At 41.2% G+C, this 24,720-nt stretch overlaps 1 protein-coding gene across 6 annotated transcripts in view; it reads left to right on the top strand.

The window, feature by feature from the left end:
* Positions 1-24,125, top strand: part of ZMIZ1 (zinc finger MIZ-type containing 1) — a 339,057-nt gene extending 314,932 nt beyond the window's left edge. For all 6 annotated transcript variants that reach the window (XM_066324120.1, XM_066324122.1, XM_066324121.1 and 3 more), the window contains 9 exons: positions 2,401-2,611; positions 3,796-3,901; positions 4,464-4,624; positions 4,943-5,010; positions 6,381-6,449; positions 6,970-7,217; positions 9,967-10,130; positions 15,719-15,967; positions 19,516-24,125. In XM_066324120.1, the coding sequence (XP_066180217.1) occupies positions 2,401-2,611; positions 3,796-3,901; positions 4,464-4,624; positions 4,943-5,010; positions 6,381-6,449; positions 6,970-7,217; positions 9,967-10,130; positions 15,719-15,967; positions 19,516-19,623 (1,384 nt within the window). In that variant the 3' untranslated portion in view covers positions 19,624-24,125. The remainder of the gene's footprint in view (positions 1-2,400; positions 2,612-3,795; positions 3,902-4,463; positions 4,625-4,942; positions 5,011-6,380; positions 6,450-6,969; positions 7,218-9,966; positions 10,131-15,718; positions 15,968-19,515) is intronic.
* Positions 24,126-24,720: the final 595 nt, after the last annotated feature.

Below are 24,720 nucleotides of genomic sequence, written 5' to 3' on the forward strand. Positions count from 1 at the left end.
TATTTTTGTCTCCTTGTTTGTCTTTTCTCAGAAAGTATCTCTGTGTTTATCCTGGCTGAGCCAGGATTAACATTGCATTGTCTGAGCCTTTCTCTGTGTGCCGTGGAGGCTGGTTAGTTGCTTGAGATCTTGTATGGAGGTTGCTTACAGGTGTAGCTTTAGGTTTTGTTTCTCCTGTGAGGATCTTCTTCCCATTCACTGGAATCCACTGGAGACTTGAGTTTTCCTGGTGGTGGGGAGTGTGAGGTGGGCAGAGACATGCACTCACTTCCTCTGCTCAGGACAGACTGGCTCTGAGGCGTGATGCAGGATGCAGGAGCCCTTGCTACCACAGTGCCCCTGTGCCCTGAGGGAGCCTGGGGCTTGGGAGGGAGGGAGATTGCAGGCAGACCACATCCAATAATTAACACCTAACTTTGAGGTCAGTTATTGCTTACTTGCATTTCATTATTGTGGAGTACTCGCAGCAGAGGGAGTTTTGGCAGTTATTTGCCAGTTCTTATTAATAAGTAATCACTACTGGGGATTGTGCTGGCTCATTCAGTAGATTTATAGTGCTGCACTGAGGCATGAGGCTGTTTCTTAATATCTGTTCTTTCTTTGCTCCTTCGCTTACCAAACACATAGCCTTTATTTAAACTTATTTTAATGAAGACTCATAGGTAAACTGCGCTCAGGTCTGCTGTTTTGAAAAGCCTGTTAATAGCAGGGAGAACGGATAGTCCTGTAATGAAGTAATTTCACATTTAACTCAGGGCTGGATGGATGCCAGAAAAATGAATTAGTCACATGTGTGGATGGATTTTGGTTTTTATAGAGAATGGTGGAACCGAGCCAATTCTCAATATTTTTCTGCCAGTTAAAATATTCGGCACAACCTCTCACGTGTACACACATAATGAATAGCGATGCAAGTATTTTTCTCCCCATGGGAGCTTTTCATGGTTACGAGAAACAGAAAGGTTGAAGGCAGGGAAAATGTCTCTCCTTGAAGCTGGTTTAGTCTTCACACTGCTGTGTTATTAATAACGTCCCACGGTGGAGACACTGTGTGCTGAGAACACGAGGCTCTCCTGAGGTCTGTCCCCACTGTGACACTCAGCAGGCCTGCTCCCCTCCTCTGCTTGGGTTTTATATCAGAGGTACCAGGCCTTGCTTCCCTCCAGGTTTGGATCACTGTGCTGTGCTCTCCTGAGGTGAGAAACTGAGTGGAACTTGCAGAATGGGCCTTCAGAAAATAGTTAATAAAATATTGAAAGAAAAGCTTAAAAAGACTTCATGTAGATGGATTATGTTGAAAAGTTGGGTAATTTTTATTCTATAATTTTCCTTCTAAAAAACCCATATGTTTGTGTCCACTGCTTAATCTTGATGTTTTGAAATCCAGAAAAGATGACGTTGAGTCAGATTGAAGTCTTTGTAAGGGAAATGGCAGTTAGAGTGGTAATCTCATGAATGAGTCGCTCCTCTTGGATCTTACCAAGATATTTTCTTTCAGGCAACATAGATTTTTCAGGAATACAGATTTTAAAGTTTGAATAATAAACTTTGAGCTGTCTTTTGCTGTCAAAAACAGCATAATTCTGACATTTCAGTTCAGTTTTCTATGTTCTTTTAAATTTCTTCTTGAAATTGTTCTTTCCTAACACAAGGTTAACATACATTTATGAAACTAAAGTCATACTCTCTATTCACTTAATTTTTGATTAACTTAATCTCAGCCTTTTCATTTTTGAAGGTGTTACAGAACTAATTTCTGAGGAGCTGAATAGTGCGTGGAAGTTATTACAGGGGAGATGGGAGGAATTCATGCCCTGAAAGAAGATCTAAATTGTATAGATTTAGTCCACAACCATATTAATTTAGAATTACAGAGGCTGATTTTGGTGGGGAGTGAGATATAGCAGTCATTTTATCTTAGTTGATTTACTTGTTCTAAGGCAGGATTAGCTGTACTTGTATTTTGTCTGACAGGCATTCATTCAAATACTTCTTTAAGTGCTCTGAGGTAGTGAAGAATCTGGACTCCCAGCACAACCCACTGCAGGATATTGCTTTCTCATTCTTAACTCCTAACACAGGAAGGACCTACCTGACGCTGACATTGTTCTTTCTGCAGGATGACTCCGTGGTCTGGGTTTGCAAAGTGGTTTGAGATGTTTCCTTGAAAAGTCCTTTATTAGTGTAAAATATGAACAGCTCTGGGGCATGCTTGTGTCATTAATTCATCATGACCTGCTTCTGTTCAGGGCTTTTATGAAGGAAGTATGTTATATCCTTAATGGCAATAATTCAAGAAAAATAATCTGATTGATCGAGAAAAATGTTCCTAACATAAAAACCACCTGCCTCTGCAGTGTGAAAGAAAAGTTAAAGGAGGATTTATTGGTTGTTGTGCAGGTCTGACTTGGAATTGCAGTTTAAGTGCTACCACCATGAAGACAGACAAATGAACACAAACTGGCCAGCTTCAGTCCAGGTCAGCGTTAATGCAACCCCACTTACCATCGAGCGTGGTGACAACAAGACATCTCATAAACCTCTGCACCTAAAGCACGTCTGCCAGCCAGGGAGAAACACCATTCAGATTACAGTCACAGCGTGTTGTTGTGTAAGTACCCCCAGCTCAGGGCTGCAGCTGCTGATGCTGAGTCTGCTATTTAGAGCAGTTTGCAAATGTTGCCTTAGCTGAAAGAGCTTTACTTTCATTTTTTTTTTCAAGCCTTTTTCTGGCGAGGTTTTTACTTAATGATGTTGACACAGTCAGAGTGCTAATATGGAAATTTTTGCTGCTTAATTGTTGCAGAATGTAGTGGCGTCCTTCCAATGTCTCTGACAAGGTTCTAGGGGAGGGAGGGAGTTTTATCTCCTACCTTCTCATGTGTGCCTGTGTAACAGGGTGGCTGAAGTCTGTTGACGTAGAAGTAGATTATTGCAGTGAAGACTGTTGATGGTACTAATTTCATTTACACAGTGTATTAAACGGTCTTTGGTTTGCCATGAAAACATTGATGTTGTAATCGTTGGTGCTGGTGATGATTTTTCTAATACCTTTTCAGATGAAAAAACTCATATTCAAAGATGCAATCAGCTTTCCCCTTTCTCCTTTTCCATGGGTTAGTTACTCTGGGGATAAGTACTGTATTTTTAATGCAGACTATTCTGCAAATCCAGTCTGAGCTTCTGACTGTTCTCTTGTCACTGACAATAAAGCAAGCTGCTAGCTCTCACAAGGTCACAGTGTGAGGCACTTTGACAAGATGCCATCCACCCATTTTGCTTTACTTCACATGGATGTTTCCCTGCATAATGTCATTTATCTGGTGGCTAAGAGCAGGGGGCAGCATCCTGTGAATCCACAACAAGCTCTGTGTTGGGTAAGAAGATTCAGCTGATTCCAGGCACATCAGTTGCAAATTGGTTTTGCAACTTCCAAGTAGTGTGAGGGCAGGCAGGTAGGCTAGACTGTGTCAGACAGTCCAGGGTTTTAAAAATAAACCCCGATGTCAGAGATTAATATGTCAGCTGTACGTATACTGAATAATAATAAGAGAGAAAATGCAGAAAACCCTTGCTTTTTTAAAGCCTTTGTATGCATTAAGCATGGAGCAACTGCACAGTGTGCAGAATATCCATAAGGGAGCATGTTTGCTCAGCAGAGCAGAACCGGCTTTTATGTTTAAGCCTCAGGCTCTCACAGAAACCAAGGGTCCAAGCGAAGAGTGCAGCTCAGTTTGGGAGTGCATTTAACACATGTGTTTGGTTCTCTTCCTAACAAAATGTGTTTCCTTGCAGTCACACTTGTTCGTGTTGCAGTTGGTGCACCGGCCATCCGTTCGCTCCGTACTTCAAGGTCTACTAAAGAAACGCCTCCTCCCAGCAGAACATTGTATCACTAAGAGTGAGTTTGCATTTTGTGTGGGTGATGACTTTCCATCAGTTGTGATAAGCTACCTCTACACCAGATTTACTTGTTTATTGATAACCTTATGCTGTACTTAAAGAATTTGCAGAACATGATGTGGGTGGATGAATCTCTGGTATCCTGAAATGTTAACAGTGATTTGGGTGGAGGTAGCAAAGTTTCAAGGACACAGGCTTAGTTCCTGAAGAGGACTGTCCTATTCCAGGAGAATCTCTCTGACTTTTTCCCCATATTTGTTTTTGACTCAGCAATAAAGACTAATTCTCTATTTATCTAGGGCTGCTTTCAGTGCTTGTGTGACACTTAATTTGATCAAGACTATAGCTGATACGTATGCGTGATGATTTTTCTGTTCAGGAGAATGTTCTAAATTACACAGAAGACACTTTTGTGTGTATACTGTTTAGTCAATCGTCCCTTAAATGTTGAAGTAATTTCTTAAATGTTCTTAAATGTTGAAGAAATTTCAGATTTCTGTGTTAGAACTTAAAATACACTTGCGTTTTCTCACAACTATACCCACCTTCTTCCTGAACAGTCAAGAGGAACTTCAGCAGCGTAGCAGCTTCCTCTGGCAATGCAACACTAAATGGAGAGGATGGAGTAGAGCAGACTGCTATTAAAGTGTCTCTGAAGTGTCCGATCACATTCCGGCGGATCCAGCTCCCGGCGAGGGGTCACGATTGCAAGCACGTACAAGTGAGTGGGTGCCAGTGCCTGGCAGGGTTCCCTCAGCCATGTGTTGTTACAGTACCTTCAGCTTGGCTGTCCTACCAGAGCACCTAATAAATACATGGCATTTACTTCTGTAAGCCTCAATAGTTAATTGCCTACATGTTTAATGTAGAGGGGGAAAGTGAGCTGTTTGATTTAGTTTTCAGTGCTAGGAGGCTTTTTCCATGTCAGTTTTACTTTTTGTCTAACTGCTTCATTTAATACAGAATTTTCCTTTTGTTTCTTTTTGTTTTGTCTGGTTTGGTTTTTTTTTTTCCTTTTTTGTTTCTTTCTGATACCTAGTGCTTTGATCTGGAATCTTACTTGCAACTGAACTGTGAAAGAGGAACTTGGCGGTGTCCAGTATGCAAGTAAGTGCAACCATACTACATAAAATGCAGTTGTACACAATTTGACCAAATTCGGATCATATTTAAGATCGTGAAGGCAAGAAGAAGGAAATAAGGTTATAGATCACATTTACTTAAAGAGCATAAATTCCAGTGAGAATTCCTGCAATATTTTACCACCCTAGATTATTAGAAATTTTAAAATATATAATGAGATATTTTCTCACAAGATTTCATTACAGATCATCAATGCGTTGTGTAGGGTTCAAAAAAGGCTCCAATATTTACACTGATATGGTAGATATCTACAATCTAGAATAAGGCTAATTTGTTAAAAAGTAAAAAATTTCCAAGGAGCAAAAGCTGGAGTTGTTTCTTAGAGAAAAAGAGAGACAGATACCTTAGCATAATTTCAACCTAATGTTTTCACCAAAGAGTTAGTGTACTGCAGAAAAAAAATGGAAGAAAAAATTGGAAGTGGTTACAGACTGTCGAACGTTGTGTTTAACTGGGCAGTAAAAACAGGAGGCTGGTTCAGTGTCTGTAACCTCCTGTGCTCAGTGCACAGGGTTGGGAGCATGTTCCAGCCTCGGCTGAGGAGCCAGGGCTCTTCAGCTCCAGCAGCTGTGGCTGAAACAGCTGGCCCTGGGCCTGCACAGGTCTCCAGTTGGGTCCTTGCTCTGCCAGCCAGTGTCGGGTACAAACAGCAGTGGGGACTGTCCATTCTGGGGACTGTCCATTCTGCAGACATGGCAGGCTGGAGACGAGCTTGTTTCCATTACTATCCATGGTTGATCCATGTCCTAACACACAAGTGCTTTCTCCAAACTGCCCAAATCTTTTCTGTTTTCTACGTTTGGCTAAAAATATCACAGGAGTTGGATATCTTGCTTTCTTTATTCATGTATTCATGCATTTAGGCTAAATTTTTGTCCTGTGTCTCTGAGCATGAGCACCTACATTCAGATCTAAGTGCCTACATAGCTCAATCATTTCCAGTGTTGTTTTGTTCTGTCCCCATCTGTGCTGAGCTTAAGTAGAGTAGCTGTAATACATAGTTGCTTTGAAGCCATAGTACTGTGGAGCTCAAAAAAAAAAAAAAAAAAGAGAAAGATCTAATTTAAAAAGAATAGTGCTAACTGATGTTCACAGGAGTGATCTGCTATGTTGGAAAATACTTTAAATTTGCAATGTATTTCACTAACAAAAATTACTTAAAGAATGTGAACAGCTTGCAGACATGCACATAAGTAGGTGTATCCTTATTTTATGTTTTTGATGTAAATATCCTGGTAATGTAGATGTAGAACTAAAATTGTTTTCCCCAAATCATTCTTTCCCTAGCAATATTCTAACATGAAGTTTGATTTTTTTTGTTTTTTACTTTTTAGTAAAACTGCTCTCTTGGAGGGCTTGGAGGTTGACCAGTATATGTGGGGTATTCTGAACGCTATACAAAAGTAAGTGATCTCCCTCCTGATATCCAAGACTAAGCAACTAGGAGACATGGTAATGAGTACTGAGACAGTCACACCAAAATAGATCTTTGTGATTGAATTTGAATATTCTGTTGCATGGCACCTTGGTGGAGCAGGTGATAGAATGAATCAGTTTCCATCTTCTTTGTAGATATTGTTTGGGTTGTCTCTTAATGGCAGCCTCACCACTGAAGCACAGGGAAGAACCAGAATGGAGTATTAAATGCTTTCTTGTATCTACAAGCAGTCCCTCTGATTCCGAGGTGGCAAACCACATCGATATGTTTGGATTCCATTGTGTGAATAAACACAGAATTGTGCTGTTATGGTTGCCTTTTTTTAAATTTGCCTTCAGCACACTCTTGAGGAGTGAAAGTTCTTAATGTTGTATTACACCAGAGCATTTTAGAACATTGGTTACCATGCAGATCCTTATGGAAACTTCAGCAGAATTGATTTTAAAAACCTCAACTGATATGCCAAATTTCACATTATTTTACAGCTCCGAGTTTGAAGAAGTTACCATTGATCCAACTTGCAGTTGGAGGCCGGTCCCTATAAAGTCAGATATTCACATCAAAGATGACCCAGATGGCATTCCCTCAAAAAGATTTAAGACCATGAGTCCAAGCCAGATGATCATGCCCAACGTAATGGAGATGATTGCGGCTTTGGGTCCTGGCCCGTCACCGTACCCATCCCTACCCCCTCCTCCAGGAGGCAATAACTCCACTGAGTATGGTAACCAAGGTTAGTTCTATGGCTTTGTGCACCCAGCTGCCCACTCCAGCACTCACTGGTTCAGTCAGCCTTCTGATTCAGGTGTGTCAGTGCATCTTCTCAGAGTGATGCATGAGGAAAGCAATTCATATGGCTGAAAATCTGCAGAAGTCTTTTCAGTTAAGGTTCATCTGTTCAATGGAGTGTATATTTTAGTAATATATTGTAGTATTTAGTTATTTTACTTAATATTTTAATTATTTGGTGCTTGTCATATTCATAGTCACGCAGGCCTCCCTGAATCAAGAAACATTATATGTTGCCTCCTGTGTTCATGGCCTGCCACAATAGTCACATTGCTGCATTTTTTTTCTGTGCATTTTCCTTTTCAAGTTCCACTTTCAAGTGATAACATCTAGCACTACATAAGTAGAAAACCTGACCCTGCTAGGGGTCACTTGGGCCACTAGGTTAACTTGTGGCCAGGTGAGTGACATTCCACAGGCCACCAGAAATGGGACGACTTTTAAAGAGCTTTTAGCTGCTTTGCAAACACCTTTGCATTAGAAAATTATTTTTTGGTTCCTCTGCCCATGTGCTACCAGACTGAGGAACAGGGAACTGAATACAGGCAATGGAGATAGGTTTTCAAATTACTGGTACGTTGTGAATAACTCAATTATAGTGACAATTCTGAAAACATGAAACCAGAGACTGTTTCTTTTGCAAGTAACATGATATGAGTCAGTTCAGCTCTGGGAAAAGACCAACTGTTCACACCATCAGAATCCCCAAATTGATTACAAGGTGATACATGTGCTTTTTGCAGGCATTGAAGAAAAATATAGATTGCGTGCAAAATACGGTTAATTTGCTCCAGTGACTGCAAAACTGATGACAGATGATAAAACTTACAAGGTTTTCAAACAGATGAATGATTACTATAACAAAGCCAAGAGCACTGAATCACATTTTTTCTCTCTTTTAGCAGGAGTGAAGTGCAGCCTGAGAACAGAGCTGTCTATTCTTCACCATATTTCCAACTCATAGGAGCAGACAGGATAGCCATGTCACATGTGGGGTTTAGGCTTTGTGTGAGCATTGCTGCCTAGACTGTTATTTTGCTGCCTTCCCCTGTGGGTCCTGTGGCAGAGGTGTAGTCACTGCCCCTTGGAGCCCCGAGTCACCACTGGCAGGGGAAACCCACACTCTCCTGTTTGCCCTGCAGTGGGGATGTCAGCGCAGAGCAGCAGATTATCCTAAATGTCTGACAGGTCTCCCTCAGCATGTGGCACTACTCTTGCTGCAGAGAGGGGCTTGCTGCTGCATGGCTGTAACTCCCTGGGCATGCTGCCTCATATCTTTATTCTCCATCAATACGTGCACTGAAACTTAGTGATTGCAATTACATCATGTCCTCTGATTAACAGTTCTTTAGAGCAATGCAGTAGTGGCATTACTACTGTGGTTTATGTTTGTTTATTTCGGTTTGCCGGGGAAGCGTACTGAAGTTTAATTTGCAAACATAACAAATATTCAGTACTACAAGACCACATTCCAGCTGCCTGCTAATTAATTATTCCTGATGCAAGGCAAGACCAGCTATGTTCTGTGAGACTCATCCAGTTTGCAGATTAACAAAATGAGAATTAGTAAGGCTCTGCAGTATTTACATGATAGATCAAAGTCCTGACGTCTTTGAGAAGTACTCTTAAATGGCTAATGACTACTATTCCTTCAAGATTAAACTTCTGCTTGTGAAGCTGTGCGAAAGAGCAAATGATGCAACTACTTCAGTTTGTCAAACTCCCTTCTTGAGTTGAATATTTAAAACTGCTGTACTTCAGCTGACAAACTGCAGGCTCTCTGTGCAAGCTCCAAAGCTATTCTGTTACTTTAGAGCTCAGGATCATGCAGTTCACTTGCTTGTATGAAATAGGTGAATTAATTTAGTTCATTTTTTTTGCTGTTCATAGCAAATAACCCACTAGAGCTGATGTCTCAGTTGGAAGTATTAAGAGAGGAATCTTGGCAAAAAATATGAAGGGTAAAATCCCTTCATTGGGATACCTGCTTGCTTTAGAATTTGGATGAAGATCCCTGGGCTGGATCCATGTGGCCATTGGTCATACAGTTCTTGTCCTGCAGAGCAGCAGGGGACTCCAGGCCTGCTTCAAAATGTGTGTGTAAATGCAGTCAGTCCAAGTGAATTTTATAAGTTTTGTGGGAGTCCCAGTTAGATATGAACACATCTTCTGTGCCTTTTATGTAGCGGTAGAGTAGATGCTGTGCTGTGAACTGGTATTGTGGTGTCTTTGAGATTCACTCCTGTCAATTACTTTCATCGGAAGCTGAAGCAATGCTACAGTCTTACTGAGTGTGTAGAAGCACAGACATAAATAATGCAGGTGTCCTATAAATAATCTGGGACTTGGGCAGTCAGTCTCAGTTACTGAGACGTTTCCAGATACAACTATCCCATAGAATTTAATATCCTGTTTACTTCTCAGCATGGTTAACTTTATGTGGTGATTTGGCAGTAGTTTTTCAAAATGTCAGCAGTTTTCAATTAGTTCCAACACATAAATGAATTATTGCAGCAGGCAGTGTTTGGAGGCCAAGTGCCCTGTTCCCACTCGCTCAGCACTGGAGGCACAGCGTTGTCAGGTTCAGTGTCACAGCTCCCTGTGCTGTGCAGGGATGGGCATCACATCACAGCTCCTGCAAGACACTGGGAGAGATCAAGGTTGGAAACAAACCACATCTGTTTCTCTTTCAGGCAACAGTTACCAAGGTCATGGCAATTTTGACTTCCCGCATGGGAATCCTGGTGGCACATCTATGAATGACTTCATGCATGGGCCACAGCTGTCACATCCCCCAGACATGCCGAGCAGCATGGCAGCTCTCGACAAACCTCTCAGTCACCCCATGCAGGAATCTGTAAGTAATGGTGCTGGGCACGTAGATTCTCGTTGGTGGGGGTAAGGAGCTCTCATCCAGCTGATGGACTTACCCTATTGAACTGCTTTTACTTTCTGTGGATTCCTCACTTGGGAAGTTGGTGAAATAGAGTACTCTGGAGAAATGCCATTTCTAGTTTCTGACCATTTTGAGTTTTTGGAGAAGCATTTCTGCACTTTTTGAATTGTCATTTAAGCTTGTTTATCTGAAAGAAAGAACCTGGCTCAGTCTGCTTGTATTAATCATTGTGCTTTGCTCTGACACATGAAAAAAAAAATGCACTTCATTCCCTAGGCCAGCAGGACTGTGAATATCCATCTCCGAGAGACAGCTTGTTAAAGCAAGATATTGGATGACTTCAGAGCAGGGACAATATCTTCCCTGGCTTTTTCTCTGAGGGCAAAATTTGCATCAAAGCATTTTGAGGGGGAATTCTACTCAAGTAGCATGAAAGGCACTTTTAAACTTTCAGCAATAGGACAAACCTGCAGATTTCAAGGAGAGACACTGCCACAGTCTGAAAATATCAATGTAAGAGACTAAAAAATAGAGGTTCCTCAGGTCTCAGATGGTGAAGCAGAACTTCGCATTGGAAAAGCAGCTTGCTCAGAGCACTGAGTTTTCTATACAGAACTTTATATATCTAAAAACTAGGTGATAGAAAAACTACCAGCAGCATTTAGCTCTTAGGCATCGTTAGTCATCTATTTTAACTCTGTGTGTGGGGTGTGTATACATCCTTTTATGTTCATTTAAGTTGCAGGGCAGGGGGTTTAAAGTGTGCTGTTACTGCACAGGAAGGATGTTTAACTTGGCAAGTCATATGTGCTGTGTCTTTAGTGAATCCTAGAAAGTACAATTTCAGAATGTAATGAGGAAACGTGGTAGCAGATGCTCAGCAAAAGCCTACTCAATGTCTCCTCTAGCTGGCAGTGGGTTTTCCAAGGAGGATGGTGAGAAATAGAAGAGTGGAGAAAGAGTTCTTGTAGTTTGGAGAGAGCCCAAGTACCAAGACTATCTGCAGAGGAAAAGTCCAGAAACTGGAATGACTTTACCACTTTACAGGCTGATAAATGAGGATGAACACACTGTAAATGTATTTTCACCTTGGCAAATTCTGCACACACAGCTTAGAGTGGTCAGAATTCCCTGATAAGAATCAACCATGCAATGGTAGAATACTATAGTGAGAGGAAATAATACCAGCCTGAACCACTCACAGCTGCTTTCTTTTGAATCAAAGTCACAGGGAATTATTCTTTGCTTCCCATTAACTGACACCTACCTCTTGACTTCATCAGTTAACAGACATACCTTTGCTGTAGTAGTTGCCCTGGTGAAATTTTTGAAGTGATAGGATATGAAGTAGTTGAATATAAAAGTGAAGAATTTGTAGCTTTCTGAAAATGGGACTGTTTACATACAGCAGAGGTGAAAGTTTCTCAAGGCTGTGCATGTTCCAAAGCTGTGGGACTGTATCTAGGCAAATGTTAATGGACTTCCAGTGCTGTGGGCCAATCTGTAGCAAATCTAGTACTTGCTTCTGATAGCTGGCAATTGAACCTTTGCCTCCCTTCTCCCTCATCTATCATGAGACTCAAGCAATACCATTTGGGAATAGGAAGCAGTGCTAAAGCAGATTCCTACATTATGTCAGTGGCTGGTTTTCTGTAATGAGGATTAGTTTTCAGGTCTTTTAGCAGAGGAGAATTAGATTAACCTTGTCAATGTGGTTGTGCAGTCTTCAGTCCACATTTGAGGTTCTGAGTGCTCCCACAGAGCCTTTTCAGTGTTATAAAATCTCTGTTTTCCTCTTTCTCTCTTACCTTCTCTCTTTTGTTCTTTTCTCTCAAAATGAACTGTTTGTCTGCAGCAGACACTCAAGAAAGGCATCTTTAAAATCACTGCTTTTAGAGAAAGACATGCCTTTAACACCTCCTAAATTGTGTAGTTGCATGTCTTTGGAGAGACACTTCATGAAAAAACAAATATAAACAAACTGTGTGATTGAACCAAGGTTTTTTTAAGATGTTGCCTGTGCTCTTCTCTGGCTTTTCTGTCTTTCTTTTTTACACAGTTACCAGGTTTTTGTAGTTTGCACATACTATTCACTTTGGCCATTTACAAGGTGAGTTGGGATTAGGTGTTCAGTCCTTTTAGTCCTGAGGTCTCTCTTACTAGACCTGAATGCTGCTGAGGAAGTTCTTGGCAATCCTATTTTGAAGATTTATGTGGTGGCCCTTACACAGTGGTAGACAGAGAAAGTTGATCCCTGCAGACATACTCTGTAGGTCACTCCAGGAAATGCAGATATTTGTCCAGTGTGGAAGAGGAAAAACATCTGAAACATGACCAGAAGTAATACCTCTTCCCAAGCACAGAGTGTTGTGAGAGCTCTGGAACAGATGCTGCCTTGCAACAGTGCAAGTTTGCTACAGAAGAACTGCCACAATCACACCATGTTTGTTTTCAGAAATTGTAAACAAGTTTTAGACAAAGGAGAATTCAGTTAGCTCTAGTTTAGTGATTCTTGCAGGCAGTGCAAGGAGTGACTGAGCAATAGATGATGACACCATAGTTCATATGCACAGAGAGGTGATATGAGCTGGTACTACAGTAAGAAGTCATTGCCCTTGTTTCTATTTTCACTTTTCCTCCCTCTCACACCAGCAAAAGTGTTACTTGCAGCCATGAAGTGATCTGGACCCAGGTACTGATGTGATTGGCAACTGCTTCAGGGGCAGGGTGGATGGGAAATTCAGTGCATGTCTACAAGGTTTTGTCTTGCAGACATGGCAAAGGGGTGGATGGGAAAAGTGACCAAGAACATCAGCAGGGTAGGCAGGATGGCATCTTTTAATAGTTTTGGTAGCTAACACAGCAGAAGAGTTGGTAAAATTGTGACCCTGGAAATGGAGAGAGATATAAACCATTGACTTAACCTGATGATTTTTTTCCCCACTAATAATTTTCTTCAGAGACAGAAGGAATATTGCTGTGCAGCTGGCAGGCCCTGTTGCTCCACAGCTGTACATCTCAGCACTCCTAGAGGTCACTGTTGGGCTGTAGAGTTATGTTATTCTGTGCTGTTAAGCTGAAGATGTAGTTGTCTGCTATAAGCTTTTCTTTTATAGACTGCAAATGCTTTAAGAGTGCCAAAGCTTATGCCTCTAAAAACAATTCTGGAATTACCTTGCTATGCAAGCAAAGGCAACTTTGTTAGACTGTACATTCATAGTGCAGGTCAGTGCTTTCAGAATAAAATGGTGGGAGTTGCAGGTACGAGCTAAACAGACCCAGAGTGTTCCTTACAACGTGTTTGCACCACAGCAAACTTATCGTTAGTTAGCTGAATGCAAATAGAAAATGTTCCCATCCTGACCATTTTGCTTTCTCACTGGGAGGCTGGTGGATTCAGTGGCCTGAGTTGGATGGATTTGGAATCTGCAATGGTTCTTCAAAGAACATGGTGGCCCTCATTCTTACAATAAACAGTTTGTCCCTATACACCCATTGTCTAAGGACCCAAGTGACTGTGTTATCAGCTAAATATGTATTTAAATCCTTGCCTGTAAAAACACAATGTAGAATTTCTAACCTGCTTGTTTGTTTTGAAATCTGAGAGCATATGAATGCCTCTCCTGGTAAAAATAGTTATTTATATAAACATGCCAGCATGACCTTTGCTTTATGCATTTAGGGATAACTTTAAGAGATTCTTCAATATGATCCTGTTTGGTTTCAGTTTTGGGGGTTTTTTTGGAAACTGATTTCTCACATTAACAACATTGTCAATAAATTACTTTTTACTTTTTGTTGTTATTATTAAGCTTTCTAATTTCCACAGTTTCTGTTGCTCATGTCTTCAATGAGTGAGGAACGAGACAGTACTATTAAAACAGACATCTACTTATACCTGGACTTTGGCAAAGTTTTTGGGCTGTGAATTCTTTTAAAGTGTGATCTGTGGGCAGGTTTTGTACAGACTTACCCCTACAGTAACAACAGTGTTGGAGAATGTTTTTCAAGTAGTCAAACTGTGACCCCACTGGTGAGATATCAGTGATTTTTACCAGCGACTTTAAACTCTCATATGGGATAGAGTGCCAAATACCATGCAGGTAGAATCATTTCCACAAACCCTCGTAATACCAAAGTATTGAAAAGGACCACCATGCAGCTGAGTGTGACTGTCCCGATGGATCAGTATTCAAGTTTTTTAAGAGTGGTGAAAAGTATTTTTTAAAATACTTGTTTTTCTATTTTTTTTATGGGAACATTTTAATTAAGTTTTGTAATAGCCTACCTTTTGCTTTCCGAAGCTGAAGGCTGAGGTTAAGATAACTTTGCAGTTCATGTGATATGAAGGGGTGAATACTGACATAGCATTTTGCTGGTTTCTGTTGGCTTGGCTGGATGAATTTCATGCTGTTGTTGTATGTATTTGTTCTTTTATTTCAGCTTTACTTTGTCCAATATGTAGCATTCCTCAAAAAATGTTTACATTTTTTGTTTCTCCATATACCAAATTAACATGAGAGATCTGATTCTGCAGTATTCAGACACGTCTTTCTCATGGTACCAAGGTCAAGCCCCAGAGAATCCGCTAGCAGTAAATGTGGCAAGCAGCAGAAGGAAGAATTGGACTTGTGCATTTTCATTGCTTCTCTGTCATGTGAGAAAGACTTTTCCCCTATTCAGTAATAGGGTTAGGAAGATGCATGTGGATTGGTAGCTTATTCCCCACAGAAAACATAAAAAACTAAGCTCTTGCTAGACAGCTCATCCACAGCATGAATACAAAGCAGAGCGTGATTGTTGGCTTAGTTTAAACTAAGGCAGTGTCCTTTGCAGTCAGCAGCGTGCAGCCACCCACAGCAGCTTGGCTCCTGGTGGGGAATGTGCTCCCTGAGCTGCCTTGGTGCTGTCAGCCGTCAGAACCCAGGAATATCAGTGAGCTACCTTCAGCCTTTAACAGGGGTGTCACATTCCGAGAAGAGGGAGGGAGTGGGGAAGAGCTGCTGTTTGCAAGATGTTTGTAATGAGCTGAAACAGGAATAGGCTGTGGTGTCAGGAAGCTACCAAATAGGGGAGCTGAGCAGAAATTACGCATTTTCTCAGTTTATGAGTTTCCTGGCATAGGGATCATTCAACATTCATTCATAACATTTTTTGAGGACAAAAGCATCTGCCTTGCTGGTGCTGAGCAGCAACATAAGCCTCCTTCCCTCTTCTTTGTGGTGCATCTTCATACACAGTTTTCCACATTACAAGGAAGCAAACCAACAGCACAAGTCCAACTTTTTTTCCCCTTGCAGACAACCTTCAAAAAGCTGAAACGCTTCCTCCAGCATTGGGATATGGAGTTTTCCGATGGCGCTTTTTTATTTCTCTTTTTTTTGTTGTTGTTGTTGTTGTTGTTTGTTGATTGGCTTTGTTGGGGTTTTTTGTTGTGTGTGTCTTTTTTTTTTTATTTCGTTTTATAACATGCAGTTACAGAGTCAGGCACCGCGAGCACTGTACCTTGTGGCCTCACTTTCTTTTCCTGCTTTTTTCCTCCTCCGCAGATCCCTCATCCCGGCAGCACTGATCAGTCCCATACTTCCATGCAGCAAGGTTTGCACGTCCCTCACCCCAGCAGCCAGTCAGGGCAGCCATTACATCACAGCGGGCCTCCTACCCAGCAGTCCCGGCAGCCACCCCCGGCCGCTTCTAGCAACCATCCACACAGTGACCTGACCTTTAACCCCTCCTCAGCCTTAGAGGGTCAGGCTGGTGGACAGGGAGCACCCGACATGCCGGAGCCCTCGCTGGATGTAAGTCTGTGTCATACTCTCATCTGCCTGCCATAGCGTGTGCTTCGCATCGCGCGGGAGGGCGGGGCGGGCGGGGCCGGGACCCGCTTCCACAGCACATGCCATCCTTTCATGCTTTGGTACATGGGCGCAGGTGCCGCAGCCAGGGCGACAGGCCTCTCCTGACCTGCCGGGAGAACGGACGGTTCCGGCTGGGGCAGCTGCGTGGTGTGCGAGCCATCAGCCTCTTCCTAGCACCAAGGCAGGCATTTCTTCAGGCAGCAGCTCGGGCACCAGGCTGGGAGCCACGTCCTCCTTCCCTGCCTCGGCGCTGGCTGGGCTGTGCTCCCCTAGACCCTGAGGCCGCTGCAGTGCCTGGATAGGAGCGGGACACAGCTGTGCGTGGCTCTGACTGCGGTGCTGTGCCCAGCGAGCTGTGCGCTGGGCCTGCGGCATGTCCTGGCCAGCGGAGGGGGATCTGTGTTGGCCCACCCTGTGACACTGTCCCTGCTCCCTGCAGCCAGAAACACTCCGTGCCCTTCCATACCTGCTCTTGTGGGTGGCTTGGCAGCAACAAGTTCCTCCTCCAGTACACCACACAGGGAAGTAACCAACAAGGATGTTTTCTGCCTCCTTAGCCACCATGGGAGGCAGCTCACAACTAAACAAAGTCTAGCTTTAAGGCCAAAAGTAGTCTTCCATCTCTTAAAATCAATTCAGTGGAGTTGGAAGTTACTTATCTGAGGTGTATCTCTCTGGTTAGCCGCCTACCTCCCAAAATATATATCTTCAGCATTAGGATTGGATTTTTGTTTGAGTCATGCATTCCTGTATGTGTATCTTCTGTCTGTTCCAAAGTCTGCTGCTGCACAGTTAATTTTCTTAGAGATATGTTCGCTTCTGTGCCTTGGATTATATCTGTATTTGCTGTTGCTGTATACTTGCTGTCACACAGGAGCACTGGGCTGGCAGGTAGCCTCACAGGGGAGGGAAGGGGCTAGGGGACAGATAGAGGCTTCAGGATGCTGCAGGAGCAGTGATCAGTGAGGCAGCTTCTGCCGTTTCACACAATATGGTTGTGTGCACATCCTTTGGGAACAACAGTTCATGTGACAGTTGGAGTTCTGAACCCTTAAGGACCCTGTCTGAGCAATACTAAAAGGTGAAATAAAAATGTCTCTTTTTTTTCTTCTAATACTTAAGAAACATACAGGATTTTGTTATGGGTCAGGCACCCATTCCTTGGTGAGAAACAAAGTAGAAAAATCCACACTTACCACAGTACTGTGGTTATCACTGCTGAAGGATTGCTGGTTTCTTAATGGGAGGCAAGTGCTGTACAGTGTAGGAAATAAATTTACTGGGAATACCTCATCCTGATCAGATGGATTATTTTCATGGGTGTGTTGTGAAACCTGGATGAATAAAGTCCCATCCAGCAAAGCAAACAGAGCACTGTTCAATGGGCGACTTGGCCCACTGACACAGTCACAGTCATTCTGCAGGAATTCAGTGAGATGCAGTCTAAGGTTTAACCTGGATTAAAGAATCCACCTCATATAGATGCAGACACAGAAAACAGCGCAGGTGTGTAAGGATACTTCAGACAGCAGAGGCTCAAGACTGAAATCACTGGTTAGATCTCTCAATTTGCACTTCAGGAGCACAGGGTACAATTCTCCAAACCCTGTCTTAAATCTGGCACATTCCTGTAGCTTCTGTCTACAGCTCTGGCACTCCTCTCTCTGTTGTCCCTGCCCCAGAACAGCACTCTCAGCTCCCAGCAAGTCCTTACTGAGGTCTCTGGTTTTCACACCAGTGGGGCAGGAGGCCAGCTCTGTTGCCAGACACCTCTGAGGGAAGCTGAGATCACCCTCACAACTAAGAAGACTTCAACTTCACATATACTGAGCATATTATTTAAAACTTCAACTTTTCTTAAAAAATATTTTTTAAAATACCCTATATACAAGAATAAGTCTCAGAGATGGTTTAAGTTTTTAAGAATGAGTTGTAAAATTGTAGGACAAATTCAGTATTTTTTTTTCTCCACACTTGGTGGGGTAGCTGTTTTCTTTTTGACTTTTTTTTTTTCATTTTGGATTTTTTATGATGTACTCATAAAAAATTATGATAGAAGGTGAAGTGCATTTAAAAGTCTCCTATCTCCAGTACTATGACAATAGCATTTTTACCATTAATAAAAGGAGGTGGTAGTTCAAGGAAAAGATTTCTTCTGGGAGATTCTGTTTATGTAAACTTGACATTGCATTTCTTAAAAATGCTTAGAAAGGAATGAACTTTCTGCATTTCATGTTAAGCTTATTGAAAAAATTGTTCATCCATATAAAGATAGAAGATATAGTTTCATTTGAACAAGAGTAATAGAAGCATATAAATACAGTGTTTAATTGATAAATGTGAAGCGGTCAAGTTTTTGGTTTTATAATATTTGAAAGCGTAGAACAACTTAAATTAATTTCTTGTAACTACTAAGTTTGTTAAAACAGTAAAGTCCATATTTTTTTCAGTCTTTACCAGAATACAGAACGTAAAAGGGGTTTTACAAACTATTCCCTGCAATTTTTTATATATGACACTTTTATATTTGCCTAGAAAAGGACAAGATGCATTATAGAGCAGAAAACATGGCCCAATGCACAACCCAGGAGTTACAATGTGCTTGTCATCTGTCAGATCAAAAAGAATGTGTTGTGATGATTTGAAAAAGAAAGTTTTATACTTGGAATACACTATTAATGGAAATACAGACTGAAGCCCCACAGCTATTCATTTTGATACTTTAAAGCACTGTGCAGATTAGGGCATCTTCTGTTGGATGGAGTGTTACACCTGTGACCCTTTAAAGTGTCTGGAATTGCATGTAATGCTGTAGTCAAGTAAGTACTTCCAACCACTGTAAATTCCTGCCGCAGAAAGGAGAAAGACTCACCCAGCTGCCTTGCCACTCCTCCCTCCATACTTCTCCTCAGTTTTTTTTCACTGTCCCTGATCTGTTGGTTGGTTTAACCCTGGGTGAGTTTCTTGCTCCAGGTCACTGGAGCTTAGATCAGTGCACTGAGGAGTTACTGGGGGTTAGGAAAGGAGAGGCTGCCTCCTTCTGTAGAGTTGCAGGCTTTGGGTGGCCATCAAACTGATGTGTGAGAGCCAGACCAGCCGCTGTTGATCTACCTTAAATCTCAGATATGGATTACTCCAACGGCATGTTTCAAGTGTTTATGCAGTTTTATAGGAAACATCCATAAGGAGCATTTGTCCAGAAGTTTTTGTCAGCATCACGAGCCAAGCAATATGATGGGGAGGTGGATTGAGAAACCTGAACTGAGATGATAATGTAATTCACAGGTGAAAACTGAGTCACAGAGACTTTCACAAGCAAGTGGATACTGCATCATCTGAGGGTGTTAGGCTTGTGACACTGCCTTCTGTTTTATTTGGATGTATTTTTACGAAAACCAGATTCCAGGAATGTGTGGTGTTTGATCCCTTTTTTTTCTCAGTTGTGTTTCTGTTACCTGTAATTTTTCTTCTATCTTTGTATTTTATAGCTGCTTCCAGAACTCACAAATCCAGATGAGCTGCTTTCATACCTGGATCCTCCTGATTTGCCAAGCAATAGCAATGATGACCTTCTTTCTCTCTTTGAGAACAACTGAAACCATATGTATTCTCCCATCTTTTTCACTTGTTCACACGTGTGTGGCTGCACAGCAAGGAATCTTAACACTCCTTTTCCACAAGAGAAGAAAAAAGACCTCACAATGATCCAATGGTGCACTCCCTGCTTTCTTCATCTCAGAACTGCTTTTGTTAGCTTCAAAGACTGCGAAAGTGACGGGAGAAAATAATACAAAAGTTAAATGCAGTAATCTCCGAGTCTGCCATGCTACATGTGACAAAGAAGCATAGACAGTTGTGCAGCTATTGGAAACCCCATTTGGTGTTCATCCTCTAGAGAGAGAGTGCCGTGATAAACATAGTGTGAAGTATCTTGGCAAAACCGAATCTTGGCAAGGGAAGAAAAATCAACAGAATGGAACTGTCTTTAATTGACCCGTCTCAGAGTGTCTTTACAATGCTTGTTCTTCCATTTTTTTGAAACTGTATCTCCCTCTACCCCACCTCTCCTCTGCCCCCCTCCAGCCATGGGTTTGCCTTGGAATGATTGCCCTGGCCACACACAAAATGAAAAAAAGCCACCTACAAAGCTCAAAAAAGCACAAATCCTACAGTCAAGTGGCAGAGTTAGGGAAGACACACAGGCCTGTCAGAGGGAGCCAGCAGTTTAGCTAATGCGACTTCAGTAACAGAGTCCTGAGACCTTCAGGCCGCAGCCGTGGGTGTCGATACTTCTGCAAGTGCAGGGGTCTTAAACACCTCTTTGCAGAGGATTCCTCTGGCCCAGCACACAGATTGGAAGCACCCAGGAAAATTTCTTTTAAAGTTTGCAATGTTTAGGGATTTTTGTGATTTGGTTTCAAACCAGTTTCAAACCCTCTCTGGCTGCATTAACATCCAGCTGTAGAGATTGCTGTAATAAATATTTTTGCCATGTATGCCATACATAATGGAAAAGAGAGGGAGGGGGGATGAAAACCAAACTGTTCCTGATTATTACCCACAGCCTTCGGTGCCCCAAGAGTTTGTGTCACTGTCTGCACTGCACAATGCAGTAAGACAAGCTGGGTTGAAGGCAGCAAGGAAATCATTGCAGGATGGAGGGAGACTAACATCATTATCTGCATAATTATTTTTAATAATCAGCTTCAGAAGGGGCATTGACATTGGACAGACGTCTTACAGCTTCATTTTAGTTTTGCTTTGCATTCTGTTTTCGTGACTGTTACAGATGCTTCAGCCTTTTCCTTTTCTCCTCCTTCACTTTCTTTTTTTAAACTTTGGCTGCTGGGATGAGCTCTTTCTCCTGAAGGACCGAGCGTGGGGAGAATAAGTACCTGTCAGTAGATTGCTACTGCCCTCAAGAGACCCTGCTGCCACAATTACTGTCTTGCCCCTGTGCTCTTTGCTTCTTGTGTGGTTGCTGCTCCTGCATGAGCTTCCTATTGCTTCTGTGCCCATTTCTGTGCTCTTTGTCTCTCTCTCTCTCTCTTATAAATGATGTACAGTAGCTGTGTAAGAAGTGCATGTGTGCCAACTTTGCCCTCGTGGTGCAACATTTCAGCTTTTGCCCACTGTACAGTTATTGGTTTTGTTTCTTTTGATACTAAAGCATATTTGACCCTACTCCTTTTCCTCTTCCCAAATCCAATCAAACACCCTTCGTTTGCTCGCCACAATGCATTTTAAATTGAAGTGCCAGGCAAAATTTTGTTTGTTCCTGTCAGCTTGACTAGATAGCTTCCTAGCCCTCTGTGTTTAGTTTGCAATGCTGTAAATGGCATGCTCTGTGCTTACGACTCTGGATTTGCTTTCCTCACCAAAGTCATATTTGTAAATTTCTCTGCATTTTTTTGTTTCATTTTGCTCTTTTTGTTAACGTTTCCCACTACTGCTGTACATGCGTTGTGGTATATATATGCTAGTCAGCAGCACCTTGCTGTAGATATTAAAGGAAATGGCGGTTTAGTTCTTTTATTTTCCAGTAGGAATATGGAATCTGTCAAACGTATTATGTAGAAATGGTCCCACACTTATATTTTTCCTCTTTCAAGTTTTTTTAAGAAAGGCGCTGTTCATTATGCAAAATCAATTATTTTAAGAATTGCTATTGTAAATATCTTTGTGAATATTTTAGTATCGTCTTTGATAATATTCAACATTTTCATGATCTGGTTATACTTTTGCTGGTGTTTTTAAATACCTTGTCTGAAGAAAAACATGGGTCCTTTTTTAAAAAAGAAAATTGAGGGTTCTTTAACAGAATAAGGGAGTTGGGTATTGGTTTTTTTTCCCCCCTATTTTCTTTTGGTAAGTTAGCCCAAATTTCATATCCATTTATGTGATGAACGAATTGATACATCAGGCAGTACCTGGATAATCGGGGCCCAGCTCTGTCACGGAAACATGATTGTGTTTGCCTAGGGAAAAAGTGATTGCCTAGGGAAAAAGAAACGCCAACTGATCCACCGGTGTTCATTGACTGTGGGTGATCGTGAGCTGGTGATGGCAGAGTTTGTTCGTTTGCCCGAGCGAGCAGAACGTGTAGGATCAGCTGTCTGACCAGGTAAAGATGCACTAAGGCAAGCAGCAAATCTGTATGGTACCATATTTATGTCGCTGTACTGGTGCTCCTGTCTCTGAAACTGAGGCAAAGACACTTAGGGATGTCGGTGGGTGGGGGAGGGAAACAGTATCATATATTTTATTCTGCTTAGAAGTGTCTTTTTTCTTATGTAGGCGTGACAACCTGTAGAGGATCTCTGCAGAATATTAAAGATACCTTGGTGTAATACATGGTAATATGGTTGTGGTGTGGTGCTGCTATCACACAATTCCTAGGAAAGGCCGTTGTTCAGTTACGGATACGGATGTGTTCTGTAGCCATTTTACTGTAGTAGTTTCCCCCTGGTTTTTTGCTGCATTTTTTATGTAGGTCTGGAAGTCATGTGCAGAGGTGGCTAATGATAAACTGACTTTATGCCCTTAGAGTTTGTTTTTTTTTCCTATTTGGGGGGTAAGTTCCTTAAGCCATAGGTTTGGGAATAAAGAAGATTTCTCACTATTAGTTGGAACTGGTTGCTCTGATTTTTTTAATTGAATCTATTTCATGTTCCATTCTCCACTGATTCCTGAGCAGCTAAGTTAGTCACTTAAAATTAATTTTCTCTTAAACACAATATTAGTATTTTAAGCCAGGTATGTTAAGGATTGACCTTTTGCTAACTGGTAGTATTTAAAATGTGTCATTTAAAAGTACCTGTTGGAAAGCATAAAGGGAAAAATGCCCCATAGATACTAGCAATATGTTTGGAGCAGTGTTGGCATCTGCTTTGTACAGTAATAGATAATTAAAGCAGACAGTTAACATCTTTAAACTTACAGAAACGTTTGGTTTCTAAGCAGAACTTGAAAAAGAAAGTACAATTTTTGCCCATCACCCAAATGTTGAACATTTGAGACAGTTTTAAAATTTATCTGTCAGCTAAAATCAGGTACTGTATAGTGAAGTCAGTATGAAAAAGCTTCTGAAAATTTAGTTATTTTTTTATCTGTTCACTGCCGTATTAAAGTTTAGAGAAGAAAACCTAGCAAATAGGGTAATCACAGTCATTTCTTTTAAAGCTTAATTATTATATGAGATTCCAGTAGTATTTTTCTTCTTTTTTTTGTTTGTTTACCTTTTAATCGTTTCCCTATGGAAGTTCATCTGGGAAAGAACCCACAGAGATCTACAGTTCTGCTGCCAAGACATTATTATAGGACTGACAGTACACGCCAGTGTCTGCAGCGGAGACTCAAGGGACAGCTGTACATATGTAAATGACAAATAGAGACATGTTAACAGAAATGCATTCATTTTCCTTGGAATGTGCATTGTTTTTATTTCGCAGGAAAAAAAAAAAAAAAGCTTGAAGCTCCATCTTATGTGGAAAATGAATCCTGTTTGTTAGCGTTTGTGGAGTCTCAGCATTTGTTCCACTTTCACTTCTGTAATATACTCTGATCCTTTGTTTTGTTTTATCTACATGTAATATTTAGCTTACGTGTACTAGTCTATCACCTGTGTATTTTTAGGGTGCTACAGAAATAATGAAGAAAAATGCGGGGATTAAAAAAAAAAAAATTGTAACCAAATTCATACTTTGTACAATTTTTGATATCGCGATCAGAGGAGAATTAAAAAAAAAAAATTACAATCTGAGATAACATGCAAAAATGGCCATTGTCTTTGTTTGTACATTGTATGTACAGTACAATGCAATCATTTCATACTTTAAACTGGTCAGAAAAAATAATTGTGATTTTTAGTCTTGCAAAACTGTATGTAGTTAGATGATGTGACAACCTAATATTTATCTAATAAATATGTATTCAGATGAAACCTGTATATTAGGTGTTCATGTGGTTATTTTGTATTTAAAGATCAAATTATTTGACTATTGCTAGACATTTATATACTCTGTTGTAACACTGAAGTATTCTCATTTGCTTATGTTAATTTTTTTTTCCTAAATAAATTTGCAAAATTAAGGTCTGACTAATTGGCAGCTGCTTTGTAAATTTGAATTTCTTTTTGAAACCATGAACTTCCCCTTTGCCCTCCCTGGTCTGAGTTAATGTGGAAGGTATTTGCACAAGGTGTACTTTTTTTGGAGAGCAGGACTTGGTGCAGGAAGGGAAAGATGGGAACCACCCTGGAGACAGAAGATAAAAAAGATTATGAATGCAAACATGGGATCACAGAGAAAAAAGTCCCTGCCAAGCAAGGTATTGGTAACTTGCTGTTACCAAGGCAGGGCACTGCCTCTCTCCCAAACAAGTAATAATTACTTTGAAATTAAATCTTTATGTGACACCAATAACTGGAAAGGATGGCTTGTCTCTGGGGTTGGCACATGTGGAGATATTAAACATCCAGCACCTTTTTTTTAAATTCTTCCAGACTTGATACTTTCCTTTCAGTTGGAACCTGTCATTAAAATTAATTTTTTTTCTTAATTTTTTTCCTTGATTTTTTTCTTAATGCATCTCCATCATAAAGCTGAAGCATTTGATTTCTAAATGCAGCCTTTGAGTTATGAATCTGTTCATAACTCAAATTTATCTACCTGTTCATCTGTAAGCAGCCTGAA

Source organism: Sylvia atricapilla, chromosome 8 (assembly GCF_009819655.1).
Source record: "Sylvia atricapilla isolate bSylAtr1 chromosome 8, bSylAtr1.pri, whole genome shotgun sequence".
NCBI lineage: Eukaryota > Metazoa > Chordata > Aves > Passeriformes > Sylviidae > Sylvia > Sylvia atricapilla.